The sequence below is a fragment of the Phyllostomus hastatus genome, unplaced genomic scaffold (genome assembly GCF_019186645.2).
Source record: "Phyllostomus hastatus isolate PE091 unplaced genomic scaffold, TTU_PhHast_1.1 phas_scaffold_182, whole genome shotgun sequence".
NCBI classification, from domain to species: domain Eukaryota; kingdom Metazoa; phylum Chordata; class Mammalia; order Chiroptera; family Phyllostomidae; genus Phyllostomus; species Phyllostomus hastatus.
Window position 1 is genome coordinate 31,743,279 of NW_025334013.1, and position 25,025 is coordinate 31,768,303.

The 25,025-nt window shown below is 40.9% G+C and overlaps 1 protein-coding gene across 1 annotated transcript; it reads right to left on the bottom strand.

The window, feature by feature from the left end:
• Window positions 1-1,202: 1,202 nt before the first annotated feature.
• Window positions 1,203-25,025, bottom strand: ATPAF1 (ATP synthase mitochondrial F1 complex assembly factor 1). The gene is made up of 9 exons (XM_045859685.1): window positions 24,664-25,025; window positions 22,656-22,764; window positions 18,898-18,948; window positions 18,240-18,302; window positions 14,808-14,858; window positions 13,441-13,488; window positions 9,692-9,787; window positions 7,558-7,665; window positions 1,203-2,102 (listed from the first exon to the last, which is right to left on the bottom strand). Exons 1-9 carry the CDS (start codon window positions 24,999-25,001, stop codon window positions 1,908-1,910), a joined length of 1,059 nt encoding a protein of 352 aa, XP_045715641.1. The 5' UTR covers window positions 25,002-25,025; the 3' UTR covers window positions 1,203-1,907.

Here is a 25,025-nt window from a genome sequence, read left to right on the forward strand (position 1 = left end):
ACTTCCTATAACACTATGTTGCCTCAGGGGAGAAATTTACTGATTAATGTCACAATTTTCTTTTAGGTTTTTGCCAGACCTTGCTAGGTAAATACAAAGAACAGCTGGATGTTGCTTTGGTCATGCCCAATGTAACTTGGCAAGTGGGGACTTAGGGAAACGCTGGGAGGAACAATAACATGAGCAGCCAGTTCTTACTTCTTTTCCCATCGTTTTCTCACCCTCTGGTGGAGGGGTTATGAAAAGGTACTATGGCTAGGAACCGGGTCCATCTGGATGGAAGAACAAACACAGATGGATACCCATGAAAGCAGCTCCACCTGATGCTGAAGATTCCTGGGACTCAAAACACCCAGACTCAAGTTTCTCAAAAAATGAACTGTCAGGACCAGATGTAGGTCCAGAATTTGCATTAGCAAACAGCTTGGTCTTTAGAGAAATTGTGAAAGACTAGCAGCTTTTCCAGGTTAAACAAACACTGTTTGTCTCTTTATACATACAGTCTCAGAGGTACAACAAAATAGACATGGCTCAGAAAATAATGGAAAGTCCAACCACATTTAAAGAACTTGGTGGGAAGTCCAACTGTATTTAAAGAACTTGGGGACAGGCCCAACCTCCAATAAAGAAAACAAACATACACCGAAAGGGTAAGTGTTGGTTACATTCCCACTCACCATATTCAGTGTCATACAAACAGATCTCAGGCAGCAGCAAAGTGGAGAGTGTTAGAGCAAGAAAGGGAAAGGCACAGTAAAGGCGGCAGACAACAATGGGGGAGGGGATGGGACCTCGGGTTCAGGAGGCTGGTGTGTAACCACGCCCCTCTCCTGTCATGGAGCTTGGAGCCACAACACTGACACTTCAAACCACAAGGGAGTTTCCACCGCTGGAGAGCTCCTTTCTCATTTTTGGTGTTTCAAGCAACTACTGAGTCCAAAGATGAGTTCTGATCAAATCAGGTCGCAGCACTGACTCTAACGAACAGCACATAGCTTACATGTCACTGCTGAGTGTAACAAGGATAGTAAGCCAGATTTTATTTTATCACTCTATCTTCTCCTACCCAATCTAGCTTGGCTTAGAGTTGTTAAAAAAAATACACAAAAACATGCAAATCTGGATCGATCCTTTCTTACAAAAAACTTGATTTATTTACACTGCACTGATTCACACCGCCCACCCGCCCCCCCCCCCCCCCACACAATACACAGCTTCTAAAAGGCAGAGTTAGAGGAGCATGTTTAAACAAATCATGGTTTAAAAATATGCAGGCACTGTACCTGTGTGTTTAAGTGTACCTGAAATCTACTGACACTGCAAACTAGCTACACTAAAGGAACTCAGGGGGCATCTAGATGAAGTCTTACTCCTTTCTGCAATACCTGGTTGTTCTAGAGTCTAAACAGGATATTTGGGTGATGCTTTTGGCCAGCCAGCTGGCACATGGGAAGAGTATGGAAAGCCCACATCTAACTATAGAGCAGGTCTTCAAGCTTATCCTGTCACAAGTTTATAAAGATAAGGAACTATGTGTAATTGGGAACTGTGCTGTCACAATGCCCAGAATGCAAATGCACTTGTAACAAAATGTTACAATGTGTAAAATCAAGTCAACCATCCTGTGGGATCCTTGGGATCCTAAGCTGTCTCTGATTATGACCTCAACCACTTATAAAGGAAACCTCAAGTATGCTGAGATATAATTATCAGAATGTTTGGGTATCTTTGTTCCTGAAAATCAACTATTAGGGCTCACCTCTATGATTTCTTCTTGCATAAGCACACAGCACAACTCCTTAGAGACTGCTCATTATAGAGTCAAACTTCTGAGAGTTCAGGGGGTGGGTGTGCTCTAGGCTACCCCAGGGCTGAGCAGACTTTGTAAGGAACCAACCCTTACAGCTCTAAGTCTTATCCTGGTTCTGGGCACATTTCAGTTCTGCTCCAAGTCCACTTTGCTCCAATTCAGCGATGACAGACATGTATTTGAACTCATTCGGTCTGAAGTTAAAGGTCTCCACCACCCTGTACGTCTCCTTCCGATCAGTGGCATAGAAGAGCTGAACTTGGTTGGCAATGCACTGTGCCTCAGCAACATTCTGTAAGCAAGGTAAAAAGAACAGTGAGGTCCTTCCCTGCATGGGACTGCAAAGCTCTGTATTTGGGTCCTGTGGCAAGTGGATCCTCAGCCAGGAGTCACTGCTTTAGGAAGCATCCCCAACTCCTTGAACTCCCAAGTCTTAGTTAGGTGCCCCTTCTCTGTGTACTCAAATCACCCCATGCTTACCTCTGTCATAGCATTTATTGCACTGTACTGTATTTGTCTTTTTTTCCTTTTCTTTTCTGTCTGTCCTTGCTAGCATGAATTCCTCAAAGTATGTGTGCTTGTTTAACATCCCTGCACGTAGTGACATCTGGTGAATGTTTGAGTAAGTTAATGCACATGTTCAAAATTTCCCTCTTCATTCAGTTCCTTTATCACTGCTATTTCAAGGGGGAAGAAAAGAACAATAGTTACCCAGCTCTAAGAACAAGTTTGTGAGCACTAAGTTCTTGACTAACCAGGCATGACTCAAAGCCTGTTCCTGATACCAGCTCAGTGAGAAAACTAGTGCCAAAGCCAGCTGTGACAGTTTACATTCTGCCCACAGATTCTATGACACCCCCCTCTGATGGAGCCAGTCTCCCCTCCCTTGTGTGCAGGCTGTATTTGCTGATGTGCTTTGAACAAATAGACTGCAGTGGAATGATGGGATAACTTTTGCTATTAAGTCACAAAAGACCTTGCAGCTTCTGTTCTGCTATCTCTCTTTAATCACTTGCTCTGGGAAAGTCAGTTGCCATGTCATGAGGACATTTAAATAGTCCAACAGGGCAAGGAAATGAGGCCTCCTGCCAACAGCCATGAGAGTGGGGTCAGAGGTGGGTCCTCCCGCCCAACCGCCCTTCAGGTGACTGTAGCCCTCACCAACATCTTGACAGCAGCTCCGTGACAGACTGAGCCAGAACCCTCATCTATGCTGCTCCTGAATTCCTGACCCACAGAAACTATGAGGTAATACATTTTTGCTTTAAGCCACTAAGTTTGGAGCAATTTGCTGTGCAGCCATTTTTAACTAATACACCAGCAAAGTCCCAGGAAAGAAAAGGGGCCACCTTCTTAAAAGCTCAGAGGCAGGGAAATGGTCACCAGACCACTCTATGTAACAGAGGTGGGGTTAGGACATAGGTTACACTCTTGAAACCTTACATAAGAGTTGCTTCAAGCAACTCTCGCTTTTGCTACCTGTACATTCTCCAGTTCTAGCTAGTCAGAGGCACTTACTCACTGTGTTCATGTGGCCCAAACTCAAACCCAAAGGATAATGAAAAATTCCCTCTAAAACTGACCGTCAAAAGTATGCTATGTCTAGCTACAGAATGAGGAAGATGGGTTTATAAATACCCTAGGCCGCTTTATCTCCATTCTCTCCTGTGGGGCTCTCAGCTCATTTTCTCACAAGCAGGCACTAATCTCTGAGACTAGATCTTCAATCGAAAGCCTTTTTCCAAAATGCTGGCTATTTCAAATTAATAGAATTTCAGAGCTGGAAGGGGCCTCAGAGACCACCCAGTCTTCATTTAATAAGCCAGGAAACCAAAGCAAATGAGGTGCAGGGATAGGGCCCAAGGTCATGTGGGTAGCAAGTGGCAGAGCCACGATCAGACTTCTGGACTCCAGGCTGGTATTCCCTTTACTTCACCCTGATACTGTTTCAGGTGGGGCAAGATAATTAAGATCATTAGCTTTGCTTCATCAATTCTACCTTATTATACTCAAACATGCCCCAAGAGGACACTATTTCTAAAGCAAGTACATTGCCATAATCCAAGGCAGGTAGCACCATTCTCTGAGCCCATGAACAGTGGGGCCTCTGACAATCAATTTTTACTTGAGGATTAGGATGGTGGAGATAGGGGTTATTCAGCTGTGGTCACTCTAAAACAAAGCTGTTCCAACAGTAGAGTCTTAGGGGCTCTGTCTGCAGAGGTGTCTGAAGCCCCTTCACCTCTGTTTCAGCTGTTCTATCCTAGGTCTTACATAGATTTTGTTTGGATACAGGGTTCCTCCCACTAGTTAGAAGACTACTTGCATGGTGGGTAGAGAGGTAGACTAAGGGAGCTATGTGCATCTGTCTCTTGAGGGTTATAGAAAGCACCCAGCTCCTTATTCGCCCCCTGCCTTTTGCTCTCTTAACTCTCCATGTAAAGCAATAGTCTCCTTTCTTTCCAAGACCCAAGAAGATAAACATATTTACTCCCTATGTTGCTCAATAAGGAGGTATAACAACAAACATGATTTCTCCTCTTTCATATTACACTTCCAGATTTCCCACCACAGTAACTTCTAACACGTCATTGAATGAAATGTCCCACAATGTCCCATTGAATGAACATTTCATTCAATGATGTTTTGTTGTAATATTGATGAGATGCTATAGGAGCTTAACTGTTGTGTACATCAATTAGCCTAGGAAAAAGTGGTTTTGTTCTATGTCATTTTGCTGCAGTTCCAAGAACCTATCAACAACATAAAAAAAAGGAGTTACTTTACTATACTAGACATCCACAGTCAAGTTGACTTACACAAGGTAAACCACAGGGTGGGGCAAAAATAGGTTCACAGCTGTGAGTACGCACAACACAGAGTTTATTCTTGTATTATTATTAATTATTGTATTATGTTCCATAGGAACAACTGTAAAGCTACTTTTGCCCCACCCTGTATATATTTCCTGGTGTGCTGTTGAACGTTATAAGACCAGAAAGTGAATTTTAATGATGATGGGAACTGTGTAGCAGTTTGAGACCAACAAAGTGAGGTTGTCAAAATGCCAAGTAGAAGACTCCTCTGACCCTGAAAGTGCACATACACTAGAGGCCGTCCTGTGCTGAAGACCAGAAAGTAAAGTGCACTCTCCAGGTCACTCACTCCTTGGGTCAAATCTTAAACCTTGTCATTATTGGTAACTATATCCCCCCAAATCTCAATTTGCAACACCCATACTTTGTCTACTATTTCCTGTCTTTTAAGCTCACCTCCAGCTTCAAAAGTCTTTTTATTCCGCTGGAACTCACAATTCTGTCTCTAACCTCTCTTATGTTTTCACTTCCTTCTTTATCCAGCTTGCATTCTATGGTCAACAATTATAATCACTCCTGTGCTTTAACCTCCTGGTTCCTATTTTACTTCATTGTACCAGTTGGCTAACCCATAACCCTCACTACATCCAACGCTCAGCCCTCTCTTTCTGTGCCTGTACCTGCACAGCCCATCTCTCTCTGATTTTCCTAGACCACAGGCAGGCACACACTTTCTGTAAAGGGATGGACAGTTAATATATTAGGCTTTATGGGCCCTAGAGTCTTCGTTGCAACTACTCAACTCTCTTGTTGAGGTAAACAGCCAGAGACAACATGTAAATGACAACTATGGTTGTGTTCCAATAAAACTTTTTTTACAGACACTGAAATTTCAATTTCATATACTTTTCTCAGGTCATGAAATATTCTTCTTCTTTAGCCCACCCTTCCCCTGCAACCATTTAAAGATGTAGAACAAATTCTTAACTCACGGGCCTTCTAAAAACAGACAGTGGAGTGAATTTGGTCTACAGGTTATATGTAGTTGGGTGACTCCTGCCCCAGATAGTAATGTCAGACTTTCTCTTTTCCACGCTAACATTCAACACCTCTACTCTTTCATCCTCACTCTTAGACCTTTCCTTCTTTTCACTACACCAACTAGAGAGAATTTCTACAGGCTACCGCCCCCACTATCCACTTAACTGCATTTGTATCCTGGCTTTGCTTCTGTTGCTCTATTCTCCTCATTCCCAGACTTACCCACTTGAAAATAGCACTTCAGCAATTCTCCCCTTTCTCCTCATTACCAACATTTTCCTCTCTTCTGGGTCTTTCCATCAGCACACAAATATTATTTCTCCCATAAATAAAATAAAAGCACTCTCATTCCCACTTCTCCCCTCCAAGCTAATGCCCCATTCTCTCCTTCTCCTCAGAAAAAAACCCTTGGAAAAACTTGTTTATGCTGACTCTAATTTCTCTTTCCATTCTCTCTTAAATGCACTCCAATTAAATGTTGACCCTACTGCTCATTTCAAATGCCCCTTGTAAAGGACCCCCATGACTTCCATGTTGTAAAATGTAGTAAGTTCCCAGTCCTCATCTCATTTTCCCTACCAGCAAGTGGGATGTGGCCAGTTGCACACTCCCTATCCCTAGAAACATTTTTGTCTCAGATTCCAGGGCATTCTACCATCTTAGTTTTCTGCCTATGTCGTTGTTCCTTTTAAATCTTCTTTGCTGATGCTTCAGCATCTCCACTGGGCTCAGTTCTTAGACCTCTTCTCTCTTTTATCTCCATTTACTTCCTTGGTGATTTCATTCAGTCTCACGGCTTTAAATAATAATCTGTTGCTGATAACTCCCACATTTATATCTCCAGCATGGACCTCTCCTCCAAATTCCAGGCTCAGGTATCTAACTGCCTACTACTTGGAAATCTAATAGGCATCTCAGATTTAATGTGCCCACAAGTGAGCTACTGATCTTCCTGCCAAAGCTTTTCTTTCTGTAATCTTGTCTATCTCAGTTAATGGCAACTTGATTCTTCTGGAGAGGATTTTGGGTAACCTCCAGTTGAGTGTGATGAGTGGAAGGAAGAATAGGAGAAATGGGACTGACAGTTTCAGGAATAATAGACAGGGAAGCAGAGTCCCAACTGTGTCCAAGACTTGTGACTTATAGCTACTGTGAACTACTAGCTGAAGGCCATCACTTTCTCCTTCCCTGTATGCAGCTGGTAAAGAGAGAGAGGAAAAACAAGTGGGTGTTATAATAAAAAATCTCAGGGAAAAGAGGCATGAAAGTGGCCAGCATCTTGAGGACATCTTAAACTTAAATGTTGCCACATAAATGAGCCTAAAATGAGCAAGATCAGACAAATAGGTTGTACAGTAATCATGAAACTGCTCTTAACTCTGGATATGCAGACAGAACAAATATAATGGGTACCATTATCCATGGGCATGTGGTTGATGCTGTATCCCAAGGAATGGGAAGAGGGGCAAAGGAAGTCACTGTGCACAAGGAATGTTGTACATGTGAACAGTATGGAAGATAAAAAGATTGAAAACTATTCTAGACTTTGAACTCCTCTCTATACTTAAGCAGCCATTTACTTGCCCACAGTCTCTTACCTAAAACCCCTAAGGGCCAGATATGTTCTGCTGAAGTCAGAATTTTTGAATTTTAGAAAGGTAATAGGTACAGAGTGTATTCAGAGTGTTTGGATTTCAAAACTGAAGTGACTGAGAATCTGTACTAACTTCAAGTCTTGGAAGAGCTTGAGCAAGACCTAATTATTGTCAACTTTAAGTGAGAAATAAATTCATATAGTTCTCGTGAATTTTACTTCTCCTGAGCTTTTGCAGAAGAATAATACCTTCAGGGCTACTAGGTAAATCCAAAGAGGTAAAAGTTGATTCTTACCAGAAATGTAGAATCCATTTCTGCTGTCATCAGTACTATGCCCTTTTCTTCCTTAAGTTCAGGGTAGTGATATAAAATCAGCTGGCTGGCTGCAGCTTCCCCTCGGGTCTGTAAGGAGGAACACTTATCAAGGCTCAATAAGGTACTACCACAACAAAACTGCAATTTCAGAGCAATAGAGTGTCTGGAGGAAATTCTGGCTCTTACCAGCCCCTTGGGTGTCTAGTGAGTTGAGGACTGGTACGTGGGGGATGGTTAGGCCTGACAAGGCAGGGTGAAAGTGACAGTTTGCACAGTGTTATTTGTGTCTTCAATTGAAAAAGGTTTGGCTCTTTTCCCAGAAAATGTTTACAGTAGGCAGTGAATCCTTCATCATGGCTATATATTTAAAAACAAAACAGCACAAGCAGCTACCAAATCAAGTTCTAAAGAAAGCAATATGCTTGTGTAATTGCCACTTTTATGGACTAGTGCATTTCACAGTTGAAATCTACTCCCCTTGGCTGGCTCTGAAGACTGAGCTCTTTTAAGCTGTAGCAAACAGCTGGAGAGTTTGCACATGGGCCAGATTTGTAATGTACAGTTTTAAAATACAATCTGGGTAGGAGGTAGGGGGAAAAGAAGAATGAGAACATCATAATTTCATAAAGGATGGACAGGGCAGTAGTTACTAGACCTCAATACAGACTAGGAAGAGAGATTGGGTTCAAAAGCTAAAGCCCTCATACAGTGCAGGAGGAAACAATTATACATTAAAAAAAATCTCTGGCCTTGGCTGGTGTGGCTCAGTGGATTGAATGTTGGCCTGTGAACCAAAGGGTCACAGGTTCAATCCCCAGTCAGGGTAACATGCTTGGGTTGCAGGCCAGGTCTCCAGTAGGGGGCACACAAGAGACAACCACACATTGATGTTTCTTTCCCTTTCTTTCTACTTCCCTTTCCCTCTCTAAAAATAAATAAATAAAACCTTAAAAAAAATCTCCAGGTTTCATCTCTAAACATTCAGCAAGTCCTTTTATTATCATCTTAGTATTGCTAGGGTACTTTTAATAGTTCAGCCTCTCACTTCTCCTGAACATACTACTATACTGATCATTTTCATCATAATTATGTTCTCTGGACCTTTTTCTCATACATGTACATGAGCTTCCTGAGGGCAGGACTTTGGCTCAAAGGTATCTAGGTCCTAGCATAGTTTCTAACACAATAGCATAATGTTTAAGTTCACAGACTTTGGAGTCAATGACCTGAAGTCAATCAAACCTAGCTCTGCCACTATTAGCTGCATGAACTGACTTCTCTGAGCCTACTTTCTTCTCTGTAAATAAAAATAATAGTAACTATCTCATGGGATATTTGTGAGGACTAAATGATAATACATGTGCCAGAAAAATCTGGCACATAGTAAGTATATCAAATGTTGATTATTACAGTATGGGCCCAATCAATGATTGTTAGAAGAATTATAAAATAATTATAAGCTGCTCCCTCATTCTATTTTGTACTCCCTTTATCCCAACTTCAAAGTCAATATAATACATGCTAGGTTTTTGGGTTTTTTTTTTTTGCCAGATTTGGCCTCTAAATATAGAACGCCAATCTTCATTATGACCTGATGTAAAAATACTTTTATTTTAAAAGCTTCAAATGCTTTGGATTGAACTTAATCTAATATTTGTGGATAAAACAAAAAAAAAAGGAGGGAAGCAAACAAAACGGCATCTATGGAATGGAAACTATGCATCTAGCACCTTAGAAAGTGCTGAGCTGATTAATAAAACTCATGTAAAATGTGGAGCCTTCCCTAAGGTTAAAAACCTTAAGGTTCTAACCATTATAACTCACCCATGTTTGTTAAGTGAGGCTCATACAGTAAACGTTTTAGAGGCTGGGGGAAGAGACAGGAGAGAGCCCAAAGTAGTCTGAGAACATGTTTTGGGGGCTTTTCCAATTCTGAGGTATTGAATAGGGCCTAGAAAGCTAGCCCAACATACCAAGCATGACAATTCATCAATGCTATGACAAATACTGCAGGGAGTTAGTATGTAGCCTGTGTCCTCCAGCCTCAGCAAGGCTCATGGTCCCACAAAGGGGCAGGCCTCTTTCCTCTAGGGGATGAGCACAAGCCACCTACCTGAATGTTTATAAGTGCAGTGAAGTGGAGTTCAGTGCCTGACCATTGTCCTACAAAGAACTCATAGCCTTCCCTTCTCGGTAGTGCACACAGAAACTGGGGGAAACAATACATAAGGAGGTAGATGAATAAATACAATCATTTCTTCTACATCCAACCCCCTATATCATTCACTCAGTTTCTTCAATGTTTGATTTAAAACATTTTTTAAAGTTATGAAATTCATACATGGTAATATAACAAACATATATACACTTACCAACCCACCTGAGAGAGAAAGCATTAGATACCCAATTTAGTTAAGCTCTCTGTGTAACCCATTCCAATCCCAATGCAGAGTTAACATCTATCCTGCATTTGCTGATTGCCATTCCCTTTCAGGTTTTTATACTTTTAATGTGTATGTGTATATTCATAAACAGGAAACAGTACTGTTTGCATGTTTAAAAACATAAATCTTATTTATTGTGTATACTTTTGCAACTCGCTTTTTTCACTTCGAATTATACTTCTGAGATTTATCCATGTTGATAACTGTAGTTCTAACTCATTAATTTTTCACTGTTGTATGGATTTCTACTATAGAAATTCGCCACAGTTTATCTATTCTTCCATTGACGAACATCTGGGTCTTTTTCAATTTCCAAACTTCCAAACGCTGCTGAATTAAGTTTTGCTCCAATAAGTATGATCACATCAATACTTTATCATCTGAGGCTGATACTTGGATATATCAAGAAGTGATCAGTTTTATGCTCAAGATGTTTAGACTTGGGGATGAGTCATGGAGGAGAGAAGGATGCCACAACACAAAGGATAAGCAATCCAACTTGCACAAGTCACAGGACTGTCTCCTTACTGCCAACCACCCAGGCTCAGCTTTGTTTTATCAGATGGAATTAACCTCAGTGCCTATTTAACTGCTAGCCCCTTGTTAGGGAAAACATTTTTTTTTAGAGCTTTTATTGAGGTCTACTTGAAGCAATAAGTTACACATATTAAAAATGTACAATTAGATGAGTTTGATACGTGTACACTATGAAACCATGACCACAATAAACACAATGGACACCTTCTCCAAAAAGTCCCTTTTTAATTCACAACTTTCTCTCCCCAACTCTCCCTAGCAACCCCTGATTTGGTTTCTGTCACTACCGGTCAGGCTGCATTCTCTAGATTTTGTATAAAGGGAACCACAGAATCTGTACTTTCTTTTTGGTTTGGCTTCTTTCTTCAGCACAATTATTTTGTGATCTAGCCATGTTGTTGCCTATATTAAGGGCCCATTCCTTCTAATTCCTGAGTATTATTCCATGGTATACATGTACACATATACAATTCTTTAATTTATTCACCTGTGATAGATTTGGATACTTTTCAGTATTTTGTTATTACAAATAAAGCTACTATGAACATTTGTGTGCAAGTCATTATATACATGTACTTTCAGTTCTCTTGGGAAAATATCTTGGAGTAGAATGGCTGGGTAGTATGGCAGGTACATACATAACTTTTAAAGAAACTGCCACACTGTTTCAAAGTGGTTGTACCATTTTACATTCTTACTAGCAATATATCAGAGTTCCAATTGCTCTATATTCTCACCAACACTTGGAATGGCCAGTCTTTTTAATTTTAGTCAACCTCGTGGTATCTTACTGTGGTTTTAATTTGCATTCCCATTATGACCAACAATGTCAAGAAGTTTTTTAGGTGCTTATTTGCCATCCTACTTCACTGGTGAATAGTTTGCATCTTTTGCCCATTTGTTAATTGGGTTGCCTGTCCTCTTATTATTAAGCCATAAGAGTTTTTAATATATTCTAGATACAAGTCATTTGTCAATATATGTCTCGCAAATGTTTTCTCCCAGTCTGTGCCTTATCATTTGTATAAAAATGTCTTTTGAGAAGTAGAAATTAAATTTTTTTTTTAATGTGGTAAAACATACATTACATAAAAGTTACCAATTTAAGTATTTTTACCGTTTAACCATTTTTAAGCATACAGTTCAGCGGCACTAGGAACATTCACAATTCTGTGCACCATCAGCACCTTTCACCTCCAGAACTTCTTTCCCCTTCCCAAGCTGAAACTCCATATTCATTGCACAGTAATTCTGTCTCCTCTCCCCTTGGTCCCTGGCAACCACCGTTCTACTTTCTGTCTATAAATCTGACTGCTCTAAGTACCTCATGTATGTGTAGAAGCTCACAGTGTTTGTCCATTGTGACTGGCTTATTTCACTCAGCATAATGTTCTCAAGGTTCATCTATGTGGTAGCATGTGTCAGAATTTCCCTCCTTTTTAAAGCTGAATAATATTTTATTTTATATACATACATACACACAAACACATTTTATTTATCCATTCATCTACTAATGGACATTTGGGTTGCTTCCACCTTTTGGCTGTTGTAACTATGCTATGAACATGTGTACACAAATAGAAAATTTTAATTTTGATGAAATGTAATTTATTGATTTTTTAAAATACTTTGTGCTTTTTGTTATATACTTAAGAAATCTTTGCTAAATCCCAGATCACTAAGATTCAACCTAAGATCACCAAAACCAAGATCACTAAGATTCTATGATCTGTTTTGACTTAACTATTGGATATAGTATGAGGCAGGAGTAAGATTATCCTGTTTTGACTGGGTGGCTCAGTTGGTTGAAGCACCATCCTGTACACCAAAAGGTTGTGGGTTTGATCCTGGTCCGGGTGAGTATGGGAGGCAACCAATCAACGCTTCTCTCTCACACTGATATTTCTCGCTCTCTCTCTCCCCCTTCCTCTCTCTTTAACATCAATAAAAATATTCTCAGATGAGGATTAATTTAAAAAAGTGAAGTAATATTATCCTTTCCTCCATTTAATTACCTTGGCCCCTTTGCTGAAAAACAACTGACCACACATATGTTGGTCTATTTCTGAATTCTCTACTGTTCCACTTATCTACCTGTCTATTTTTATGCCAGTACCATACCGTCTTCATCACGTAGCTTTATATTAATTCTTGAAATCAGATAATGTAAGTCCTCTAACTTTGTTCTTCTTCAAAATTGTTTTGTTATTCTAGGTCCTTTGGATATCCAAATAAATTTTTTAAATCAGCTCATCAACTTCTTTAAAAAAAGCCTATTGAGCTTTTGATTGGGATTATATTCTAGAGATCAATATAGGGAGAAATGACAATAATATGGAGTCATCTAATCCATGAACATGGTATGTCTTTCCATTTACTTAGATGTTTTTTATTTTTTCTCAGTAATGTTTGGCAAATTTTTTTGATAATCCTAGAAATTATTACCAACACCCAGTCAGCTAGCCTACTTTACCTATTCCCTTCCCTTAGGTCTTCTGTAGGTCATTAATCCAGGAACAATCTCATGGTTCCTTTTATGTACATACAATTGGGATAGCATGGCCAAAACTGAGAAGAAAACTGCTAATAAAACAGACTCTTACAGGAAGTTGAAAATACGGTCTCAGGTGCCGCTCCAACATTCCTTTATATTGACGGATTAAGATCCAGATCAGAAAGGGCTGAGATATATAAAGTCAGAGACTTAATGGGCCAAACTCACAAGATTTCATAAGGCTAAAAATCTCAATTATTGGTACAATCAACAGATGAGCATCTCTGTTAAACAAACAGTGCTGTAACAGGAGACAGTATGGAACATCAAGAGATCAGCTAGAATGCATCCTTGTTGGCAGCACTGACAAGCAATCCTGAAACTTACTGTTGGACAGGACTGAGCCCGGGTCCAGATCAAATCAAACTTCTCTTCCTGTAGATTAGAAAGGAATAAAATTTACAAACAAACCAACAAACAAAAAACCAGAGAAGGTTGCAATCATACTAAAATTCACCAAGACTAAACTCTAGAACTAAAATACAATGAACACAATCTGTTTCATCATTTACAAATCCCTCTTGTGACAGAAAAACCAGACGCCTTCTTTGCTGTTCAGTGCCAGAATTGTGTGTGAACAGTGTATACTCCAAATGCCCCACACTCTCCAGGGGACTCTGCCAAGTGTCTGAGCTATCAGGTCACTAAGTCTGTCTGAAGGAAGACTAAAAAGGCCTGTCCAAACAATGAGCCAGTTTTAGAGATCTGAAACATCACAGAAGTACAGATCCTTTGGCTGTTCAACTTATGAAGGGCAAGGTTACATGCGTATAAAAGGCAGAAAAAACTAGCAATACTATCACAGCAACCAAAAGGCCTGGCTTTACTTTTATGCCTGTAAGTTTTTATCCTTAATCTTATACTTAGACATGTTAGCTTAGTATATATATTTATGCTCTTGATATAAACTTACCCCAAGCTACTTCCTCTTCAGGGAAGAAGAAGAGCATAGAGAACTAGCTGATAGCCCCATATATCAAATGCTGATCTCAATGGTCAAGCAGTGGCTGGTGACTATCTATTTTCAAGATGGCAATTTCAAGAAGGGGGGAAAACCCCACCAGAAAATGCCACTTGCTTGGGAAATGCCAGAAAAAAATTAGAAGGAGGCTCTAAATCAGCTCACTTATAGACAAGAAGGGAAGAAACTGGCCCTGGCTGGGTAGTTCCGTTGGTTAGAAGGTTGTCCCAATATGTCCAGGTTGTGGGTTTGATCCCTGGTCAGGGCACATACAAGAATCAACCAATGAATGCATAAGTAAGTGGAACAACGAATTGATGTCTGCCTCTTTTTAGCTCTTACTCTCTCTCTAACATCAAATAAAAAAAAAAAAAAAAAAAAGGAAGAAACCTATGCTAGAGGCCCTGTGTTAAATTCCAATAGCTTGGAAAATACCAAAAAGAAATAAAAGATTTGGAAATTGCTCAGCAGCATGAACTTACACCATGCTCCCTTGTCAGAGACTTGACTTAAAGGGACATTTCTAAACCAGAAAGAGGGAAAACAAGAGCCATAAATATACCATATGGAGCTTCCAATCTTTGGTACTCAGGGCATAATAAAAACCCTGAGAGCTATAAACATAAGTTCTCAAGAGGCAATAAACATAGGAAAAGTAAAGGCAACTGCCTGCTAAGGTTAGAGACATGACCTTCAAGCTATAACACTCTCATTTCCCCTCCAAACTACTTACAGGAATAACTGCGTAGACTGTATCTTTTGCTGCAAAGTACTGCTGCCAAATCTGTACAAAAAAGAGAGTATGTCTGTGACATGTGGCTAATCTTTTCAACCTGCACCAAGATGACAGCTTTCACTGCTCACAGTAACATGCTATTTGACAAGAGAGGAAAATCTAACACAATGCTTTTATTACTAGTTCAACATTACAAAAACATTTAATAGCATCTATTCTTCTAGGCGATTAAACTGTAACTCGTACTAACAAATTCCTGTCACAGAAATGAATACTATGACCTTGTTAATAATTTTTCTCAAGAACATGCCTTGTGTATAATAGACAAGCTCTTTTTTTTATCTTCTTTCGTCCTTTCTGAAACCCGAACTCCCTAGCAACTGTGGGTCTTCTCAGAGAGCAGGACATCAGTCACTCAGAGCCCAGGGTCTGGAGTCAGGCGGACATAGATATAAATCCCAGCTCCAATCATTTCACAGCTACGCTACTTTGGGCAAATTACTGAACAATAACTAAATAATACCCATATAACCATGAATAAAATAGAAACAGTGTCACCTCACAGGACTGTTGTGAAGACAAGCTGCAATAATGCAGGTTTGTGCTTGCACAACAGAACTGCAATGCAAACCAGAGCCCAGGTGCTCTGGAGGTTGAAAAAGAGGCACTTAACCCAAGTTAGGGAATGATTGCCAGAGGGTAGACACTTAAGATATATCTCGAAAAGTGATCAGGAGCCAGCCAGGTGAATAGGGAGTCTGGGAAGACAAACAGGTAGGGCAGAAGATAAGAGATACATTCTAAGCAGAGGATGACAACATTAGCAAAGGCACAGAAGTCAGGGAAGACATCAGAGCCAAGGTGACACCCCAGGTGGTGTTGAAGAATGGGTCACCCTCCTTTAAAGCTGCTCTGCTTTATTACCATTCCCATTAAATGGGGGACCAACTCAGGATACTAATCACAGTGTAATCTAAGCAACGCAAAGCACAGAAGGACCATTGCTTCCTAGGACTCAGGCAAACCACTCTATCAGTGCAGCCTAAGGTTGCTTTGCTTTTCTTTTTTTTCATGTCAGAACACTGTCTTCTTGTTTTAAGGATAGCATATCCTGCCTATTTTTATTTAATTTATGAGGTCTGTCAAGAAAAAATCCAGCCATTGTTAATGTAACAAGAATAGTTTCTACAACATTGATGTAACCTGGCAGCCAAGGAGAGTAGACTGGAATGTACATGTGTGAACAATGACGACTTCATTGTAGTAGTTGGTGGAGGCAGTAGATGCCATTGAGTGAGCATGTGTACTGTGTGGCTGTCACATTCAAAATGACTGAGGGAGTAGAGCAATGAATCTGCATCAAATTTTGCATTAAGCTTGAACATTCCTCTGCAGAAACTATTCAGATGATTCAGAAGGCCACAGCTATGGGCAATTGGCAGCTTCACTGTGACAACGTGCCTACTCATGCATCACATCTCATGCAGTTTTTTGTGAAATATCAAATCACCCAGGTGACTCAGCACCCTTATAGCACTGTGACTTCTGGCTTGTCCCCAAACTAAAATCACTTTTGAAAGGGAAGAGACTTCAGACCACCGATGAGATTCAAGAAAATATGATAGGGCAGCTGATGGCAACTGGGAGAACTGTGTGAGGTCCCAAGGTGCCTAATTTGAAGGGGACTGAGGCATCACTGTCCTATGCACAATGTTCCTTGTATCTTGTATCTTCTTCAATAAATGTCTCTATTTTTCTTATTACATGGCTGGATACCTTCTAGACAGACCTTGTATTATTAGTTTATGAATAAACACTATAATGTATGAGACTGATAGATGTTTCCTAACATAGTTGACCTTGGTTACTCAAAATCATTTTAACACACAAATTTGTATCTAAAATTATAGGTGTAAATGATATTTGTCATATGATCAAGACCTCTGGGCCTGGCTTAGGGAAGCCTAAAGGACATGCTTGGTGTCCACTTTCCATTGGCACTTCCTCCCAAAGGCAGTTTGAGGTCTCCTCGAAACTTTGCATAAGTCTCTATCAACAAAGGTTAAAACCCTGTGCTGTCCTTATTTTCCTGTCTGTCCTTCCAGCACCAGGATAATGGTGGAAGGACAGATACAAAAGCTCCATCAAGCTCCTTGAGAGTAGGGGCTTCTCTCATTTATCTCCCTGGCTGGCCCAGAGCCTGACATTTAATAGGTATTCAATAAATGCTTGCTGAAATGAATGATACAGCCCGCAAAGAAAAACCATGGCAATCCACACAACTTCCCATAAGGGAATGCGATGCAGAGTCAAACAGACAGGGGTGTGCGTCCTAGCTCTGCCACTCACGAAGTCATTTAATTCTTCAAGTTATGGTTTCCTTGGTGGTGAATCAGGAACAGAAGTATCTACTTTACAATGCAGTTATGAGAATTGAATGAAATAGTGCATATGAAGCACTAAATAAAGTACCTGACACAGAGTACACTACTTTTATTATTTTGATTCTCTCAATATACCTAAAATATAATTCATGGAACCATAAGGAATGCCAACAAATAGCTTATTATAGTCTAATTAGAGAAAAACATCATAGACATGAAAACTTAAATAGAAGTGTAAAATGAGGTATTGGAATGACCAAATTGGCAGGACAGATCAAGAGTGCTTTGAAGGAAGGTGTCCAGGAAACTTCCTGCAGAAGGTCCTATAATAATGGAGGACCCTAAGTGCCAAGCAAAGGAATATGGTAAGTCATCAAACATTTGTTGAGCAGGTTACTAACTAATATTTTTATTTATTTATTCAAAAACACAAGTATAGCACTTACTCTGTGCTAGGAACTATTTTAAGTACATTACAAATATTAACTCATTTAATTCCCCAAATAACTCTATGAGGTAAGTACTATTATTATTTCCACTTTACAGATAGGGAAACGAAGGCTCTGCAGGGTTAACTAACTCATCAAAGTCATTCAGCTAGTGAGTGGGCACAACTAGGACTTTAAATAGGCACCTTGGTTCTAGAGTCTGTGTTGTTAACCAATACATTAGTCTTCTCCATAATGAAAGCAGAACTCTAAGAGGATTCAACTGGTGAGGATATGATGGGGGAGTGGGAGAAAGAAGAGCAGGGAGACCTATTTAGAAAGGTGGTATAATAATCCAGGTATAGAGTAGTGATGATTTTAAATAAGATGTGGGGAACAGGAATGAAAAGACAGGGGAAATGTAAGTTGACTAGATATACAGGAGTGAGACCAAGAAAGACAAGTTTTCTTATGACACCATTTTTCATGTAATTCATCACTCTTGCTATCTATGGCTATAGAGAGGTGTCAGGAAATGTATGCTCCTTTCTACTTTCAGATTTGGTTCACGGAGCACACATTTCCTTAAAGTACGTCAACCCATCTCTGTTCATTACCTGTTTTATTTCATCTCCAGTTTTGTCTTTCACCATCTCAATGTTAAAGATTGAACTGAGAGTCTGAAAGAGAAAATAAAAAGCAATTAGTACCCACAGTTTAAAAAATAAAACAGCATCACTTTATCTGTAAGTCTGTGGGAAGCAACATGTCAGGAGAGTGAATCAGATCTTCAGTAAAGACAGAACCAGGGTGAGAAAGCCATATGCTCAGGTAAGTGAGCCCCTAAGCCCAGGCAGGCTTTGGCAGTGCTATTCTGGGGAGTATCTCGAGGTATGTCTTAATCCTTCACCCTCACAATGAGCACTGCAGTGCTTTGCAGCTAGGAGGAGAAATTTTGGTTATCTTTAATGGCTATTCTGCCAGGAGTGGCTTCTTATTTGCAAATTAAGTGACAGAGTAAGTATGTTTTTATTTGATTTTTAAAAACAAATCCCTATAGAAAAAAAGGTATCACTCTATTTCCTCTAGCACCCTCAGGACCCACACTATGCTAGGGGTTACATCAAAGACACAAATACTCATAGAAATATTTCTCATATCCACAGCTGATAAATCACAAAATCACTGAACCACCATAAACATGTTCAAATTTGCAGCCTCTTGTTGCAGTTGTTGCATGTGGCTTCAAACCTGGATAATCAATTAGACACCTACCTTGTCCTTAGTGAATCCTCCGCTCATAGGCTGTTTCCCTGAAGCGTTTGTCTGAAATATATGATAGATAGGGCATTAATCCACACTGATATCAGAAGGAAAAGACCACCAAGTGAGGTGAGGTGCCAGTATCTCATCCAGTACTTCTGCACCTAAGAACTTACTTCTCTCTACTCCATACAGTAACTATACACACTGTTCTTAGAGTTGTTGTTTGTGAGACCACTTTTCTTTGACTAAGCTTCTGAGATACAGAGATGAGAAGATCTCTTTGTTAGTCACCAGCATGTGCTAAGACTGAGAGTGCATCCTATACCTGCCACTATGGATATAAGGGACTCCTTCCCAGATTGAGGGCTGCTTGGGTTTTCTGTGCTCTGCCCTCTGATCTGCTCCACAGTGACCACAGATGAGGTGAGAAATGGAAAGATGTCTTTCCCAAGGCTGCTTCTTACCGGAGACAGCACTTCTGATGGCAGACATACTCAGCAGACTATGGAGTTTTTATACTATGCGGTCTTAATATTCTTTCCATCAAATTAGACTTTGCCTCAAAAAAGGCCAAGAACAACTGAAGGTGATTATAGTCTCTCTTAATCCAGTATCTGACAAAGGCCACAGCCAGGAAACCCTATTTTGAGTTGTTTCTGAGTATGGGGACGACCTGTTCTGAGTCTTCTGTGCAACTTCTCAGTTGAAGACCATGCCTTTTCAGGGGAAAGGAGTACAAGCTGCATCTGGGATTCTGAAGCTGAAAAGCACTTTCTGCATAAAACCTGCCTTTTGTTACTCTGTGATTTCATAAATCCAAACCTCCCATAAATTATGCCCATAGATCTTTTACCCACAAATCAGCCAAAAGCCTGGCGTAGAAAAATCTATTGGATGCATCCTGGTCTTTCTGGTCATACTCCTATACCGTGACAGCATCCTAATGCAGTCTTTCCTTCATACACAAACTATCCCAAAACAAAAAAGATAGTTGATTTCATTTTTTAAATTACTCTATTGTCGTTCAATTACAGTTGTCTGCATTTTCCCCCCACCACTCCCCCCCACCCCAGTCAAACCCACCTCCCTCCCTTCCTTCCACCCTCCCACTTGGTTTTGTCCATATGGCCTTTATAGTGGTTCCTGAAGTTGATTTCATTTTCTTACCACTCGCCTTTAGGTGTATTGTGAAAACAAAACAAACAAAACCCTCTACTCGCACAACTGCCTGCACCTTTCAATCACCAAACCTTGTATATTCTTTCCCCACAATATCCGTCTAGTTCATCCTTCCATTTCCATTTTCACTTACAAATATAAAAAATTTAAGCTTATTGTATTTTAACTAATTAAAGACATCACTTATCTTAAGACACACCATTATTTTATGTATCAGAAAATGGTGCCAATTAAACAACAACACAACAGTTATATTTCATTATCAATTTTAAGACAATTTTAGAGATGTCAAAATGGGAAAAAAAAGGTGAACTTGAGAATCAGTGAAATAAAGTAAAAAGGAAATTGAAACTATGAGCCAAAGTCTCAAGAGCACTGAGCACACTACTACTCCCCGACGGGTCCTTTTGAGATCTGTGTGGACAAGTGATCTGCCATCACAATGGACTGGATGGTGACACCTGCACTTATGGGAGGGACAGGGATGCTGAATGAGCAGCTGCAGTTTTACAGATGAGTTTTATATATAATGAAGATTTTCCCTCATCCTACAAAACTTCTCAATGTCTAGCCAGACACCCTTTTAAGTGAAAAACCTTTTTATAATTACCTGGGCCTAGAATCTAACTCTGTTTTCCTTTTCTTTCTTGTTCTTCCTTCCTCCCTTCTTTTCCTCTTTCCTTCCCTCCCTCCCTCCCTCTCTTGATTTTTTAATAACATGGCTTTAATAAACAAAACATTTTTCAGAACCAACTACTATGTAACTTGAGAGGAGACTATATTGTGGAATCTCATAATGGTCATTGTTTATAACACTGCTCATGGTTTGAGAGTTTTTACAATTACCAACACAGCACCCCTGTACCAGTCAGATTTTGTTGCTTATATATTCACGGTGTTTTCACATATAGGTTAAAACATCTGATGACTGCATTAGGTCTCATAGAATAATTGTGCTCAAAAACTCACTTATTAAAATATGCGTTTTAGTAAAAAATATTTTCCTTTATATTACAGTTAGGGTATTATATTGATTTTTTTCCTCCCTGAAATGATGTGTGTAGGTGGGTTATATTGTCTACATTTTTAAAGAAAATTTTATTTATTTATTGTTAGAGAGAGGGAAAGAGAGGGAGAGAAACATCAATGTGTGGTTGCCTCTCATGTGCTCCCCCCATTAGGAACCTGGTCTGCAACCCAGGCATGTGCCCTGGCTGGGAATCGAACCAGTGACCCTTTGGTTCACAGGCTGGTGCTCAATCCACTGAGTCATACCAGTCAGGGTTATATTGTCTACATTTTATTTCAGGGTAGGAAAGGGAGAATTTACAAAAAATTATTGCAAAAAGGGGATGCTGGGTATTGTGTGATAGGAACCAAAGACTCGAAGTAAAGAAGAGGCTTTTGACATGGAGCCATTAGCTATTAGCCTTTTTCTGTATAGATAGGAAAGAAAGACAGTAAGTAAATATTTACCCAAGAGTTGCCATAATTTAAATGAAATCTTTACTTGATCTGCATTTTATCATCAAGTTGAGTTTCTAAGTCTGCCTACAGAAAGGGACAAAAAGCTCTCCCATATTAATATTGAAAGTTTATAATACAGTAGAGAACTATTATTGTCACTATAAATTTATCATAGGAAATTGCATTTGTTAAAATACTCGTAGTAGAGTTGTTTGCTTGCACAGAGTTGTAAGCTGTGTTTGTCACAGGAGACTGGATTTACTTCCCAACCCTAGAACGACTAACCCACTGACTTGCTGTTGTTTTAATGAACCTCCTGAGGTTCATAAAAGGCTGAGTGGATTATCATAAAACTTAGGCTACCCAAAGCTAAAAAGTTATTCTCCAAGCAAAAGAAACATCTCTCATTTTAAACACAAAGTGGAATTCCAATTTTCCACCATAGCTACCTTAATTTCAGATGCACCCAGCCCATACCTGGGTTACTGTACATTTCCCCTGGTTTTGGCCTCTCCCACTCCAATTAATTCTGTGCATCACCCTAGATAAATATTTTTCAAATAATAGGTTGAAATCAATTTAGTGGATTATGGCCAAAGTTTTTAAAAAGATAAAATAACTAGAGTACATTGCATGTAGTAAAAGCATTGTCATATAAAAATTTTTTTCAGTTATAATCGTATGCTTGTATACTAAATTACAATGTAAAATATATTTCTTACTGGGGGTCATGGTCAAAAAGTTTGAAAAGTACTGCATTATATTACTTTCCTATACATAGCTTCAACATGCTTTCCCCCAGCTTTGATTCTTATTTAAGGGTAATTGCTATAAAGCCCTTTTTTGCCCCCCAATCTTTATAGCCCGCTGCCATGTGTGCCTTAACTCAATCACATGACTGCTCCTCTGGGAGCAGTGGCTACCTTTTCCATCCCTCCATATCCCCACATGTTTGCCAGAAAGGTAGGATACCATTTATGGATGGAGACTGAGCTGAACAGAGAGAGGCTATGTTCAGTTCATCCAGCTGACCCATTAATGAGTCCATTTCCAGGATAAGGGTTGGGGCTGAGGGTGTAGAGTACTGGTGAGCCAATAACACAAAAAGGGGCAGGTCTTACCTTCTCTTCCACGCATTTGATAAAGTCACCTTGCCTGGAGTGCCCCACTGGCTGCTTCCGAAACTCACTGCGTTTCTCCAGCCGGGACTCAAAAGCGGCTGGGTCAGACCTGATCAAAGGTAAACCAGAATTCAAACCACTGGCGGCTTTTCAGATTTGGAAACAACATCATGATTCACTTCTACAGAGAGGGGTCACAGGCATTCAGAGGCTGAAGGATTTGCCTTTAGTCAGTCAGGCCTGAGCACAGGGCTACAAATCAAAAAGTGGAAAAAGAAATCTAGCTTTTAACTGTTGTTAATCCTCAAGAGGACTTTGTAACATTTTTCTTCTGCAGACTATTCCCTAGGGTGACAGAAAGCTTGGTCAGATACTTACACTCTGGGTACTTAGAATTCAAATCCTCAAGATGGGAAGGGGACTATGAGATCATCTTGCTGGGTCACCTCTTCAGACAGGAATCCAATAGCATTTGTACCCTGTGTCATGCTTTTATTTGAACACACCTAGTTCTTGGACAGCTTCTCCCTAGGTTAAACACCTGTTCATTCAGATGTAGGTGGTTCAAAGGCTTCAGGCAGCCCATTTTGCAGATTTAGCACCTGAGTAGCTCTCTGACCCTTTCCAAAAAACCTGCTCCTGCAGATGGAACATCAGAACTTTTATGTCAAAATGGGGCTGGTCTTCAGAGCTGAAGTCCAGGTTGAGGCCGCTGTCCTTGTCAAGAATTCTTTAGGCTGTGTAGCCAATGTGATATTTAGCTCTGTACACCTTGGTGAAGACTCCAGCTGCTCATCCATAAGACCTGTAATGTCATGGGTGTTATCTACAAGATACAAGCACATCTTGCTCACCTCTCTAATGGAAGCCTGGCTGGTCAAGGCACTGTAGGGGGCCCCTCTTCCATAAAACTCCTTTCCAGAGGTGATATTAAACATCACTGCCATGTATGTGAGTGCATCCTCATTCCCTCTGCACCAGCTCCTTGGTGTACCATGTGGTTCCAGGGGCCCTGCTCAATGGTGTGTGTGACAACTGCCCAGCCAGGGCTGCCAGTGCCAGAACCAGGGTCAGGGCTGCCAGTCCCCACAGCCACACCTAGGCCTCCCATGATGAATGGAGAGAGACTGAGGAGCAACTTAGGCAGTGTAGTCTGTGCACTCCTGCCTTGCATGTCTTTTATTATTAAAATGTTCTCAGCCTAAATTTATCTCTGTATCTTTCACCTTCAGGAATAAGAGAAACATCTAATTCCTTCCATATGAGTACTTGAAAATTACTATTATGTCACTCCTTAAATGTCTCTTCTCTAGGTGAAAACAATTTTTTTGGCCCCTTTTTATATACACCCACCTCAACTTCCTCTAATCTCCAGGTCCTTCCACCTGGAAGCTGAGGGGGTAATGTTAGGAACTCTGGATGCCAAGTCAGATAAATCCCAACGAGCTGTGTGTTCTTGGGCAGGTCTCTTACTTTCTCTGATCCTCGGTTTTCTAATCTTAATGAGAGGGTTCAGCTGATGATTCAACTGTGACACTACTAGTCTTTGATACCCTGCTCCCACCTCCAATCTCCTTTCCTTGCAGTCAGGGCTCTAGCTAGGAGATTGGGAACATCAGTTTCAGCCCAGACAGCTGACTCAATATGTGACCTTGAGCAAGTCAAGTCCCTTCTCTGGAAGGCTCCATTTTCCCATTTCTATAGGGCAGGTGTCTCGGAGCTGCCTACTTCATAAGGGCTGTTAAGTCTTTCAGAACTAAAGAACAAAGGCAGACAAAGGAGAAATAGCAAGGGCTTTGCGGAGACTATCAGCTTTGACACTAACTGTGTGACTTGAGGCAAGCAATCTTGCCTCTCTGAGCCTAGATATATCATCCGTCGAGTGGGGACAGTAGTAGTGCCCACCTTGCAGGGGTCTTGTAAGCACCTAAAGCATCAGGCACACCAGAAGCGCAGGCCAAGCACCGCCCCTCCTCCCTGCCCACAACCGGGCGGCCCGGGCCCGCACCTGCGCAGCTGCTGGATCTTGTCGCGGTAGCGGTCGTAGAAAGGGTTCGCCTCGAGCTCGTCCCCGATACTGTTGCCGTCGGCGCCCCCCGAGGGCAGGCGAGAGCCGCAGCGCACCGGAAACACGCGCAGCTGGGCGGGTGCCACGAGCCCCAGGCCCGGGGCGCGGCTCCGCACTGCGCACAAGCCCCGATAGAGACCAGCTAACTGCAGGACGGCTGGACCCGCACCACCCGCCGCCGCTACCACTGCGGCCATGGCTGCCCCGACCTCCTCCTCCTCCTCCTCCACGTCCTCAGGCGCCGCGGACTCGGCCCACGGCCCGCGCGCTCCCTCCATCGAGCTCCGGGTCCGCCGCGTCGG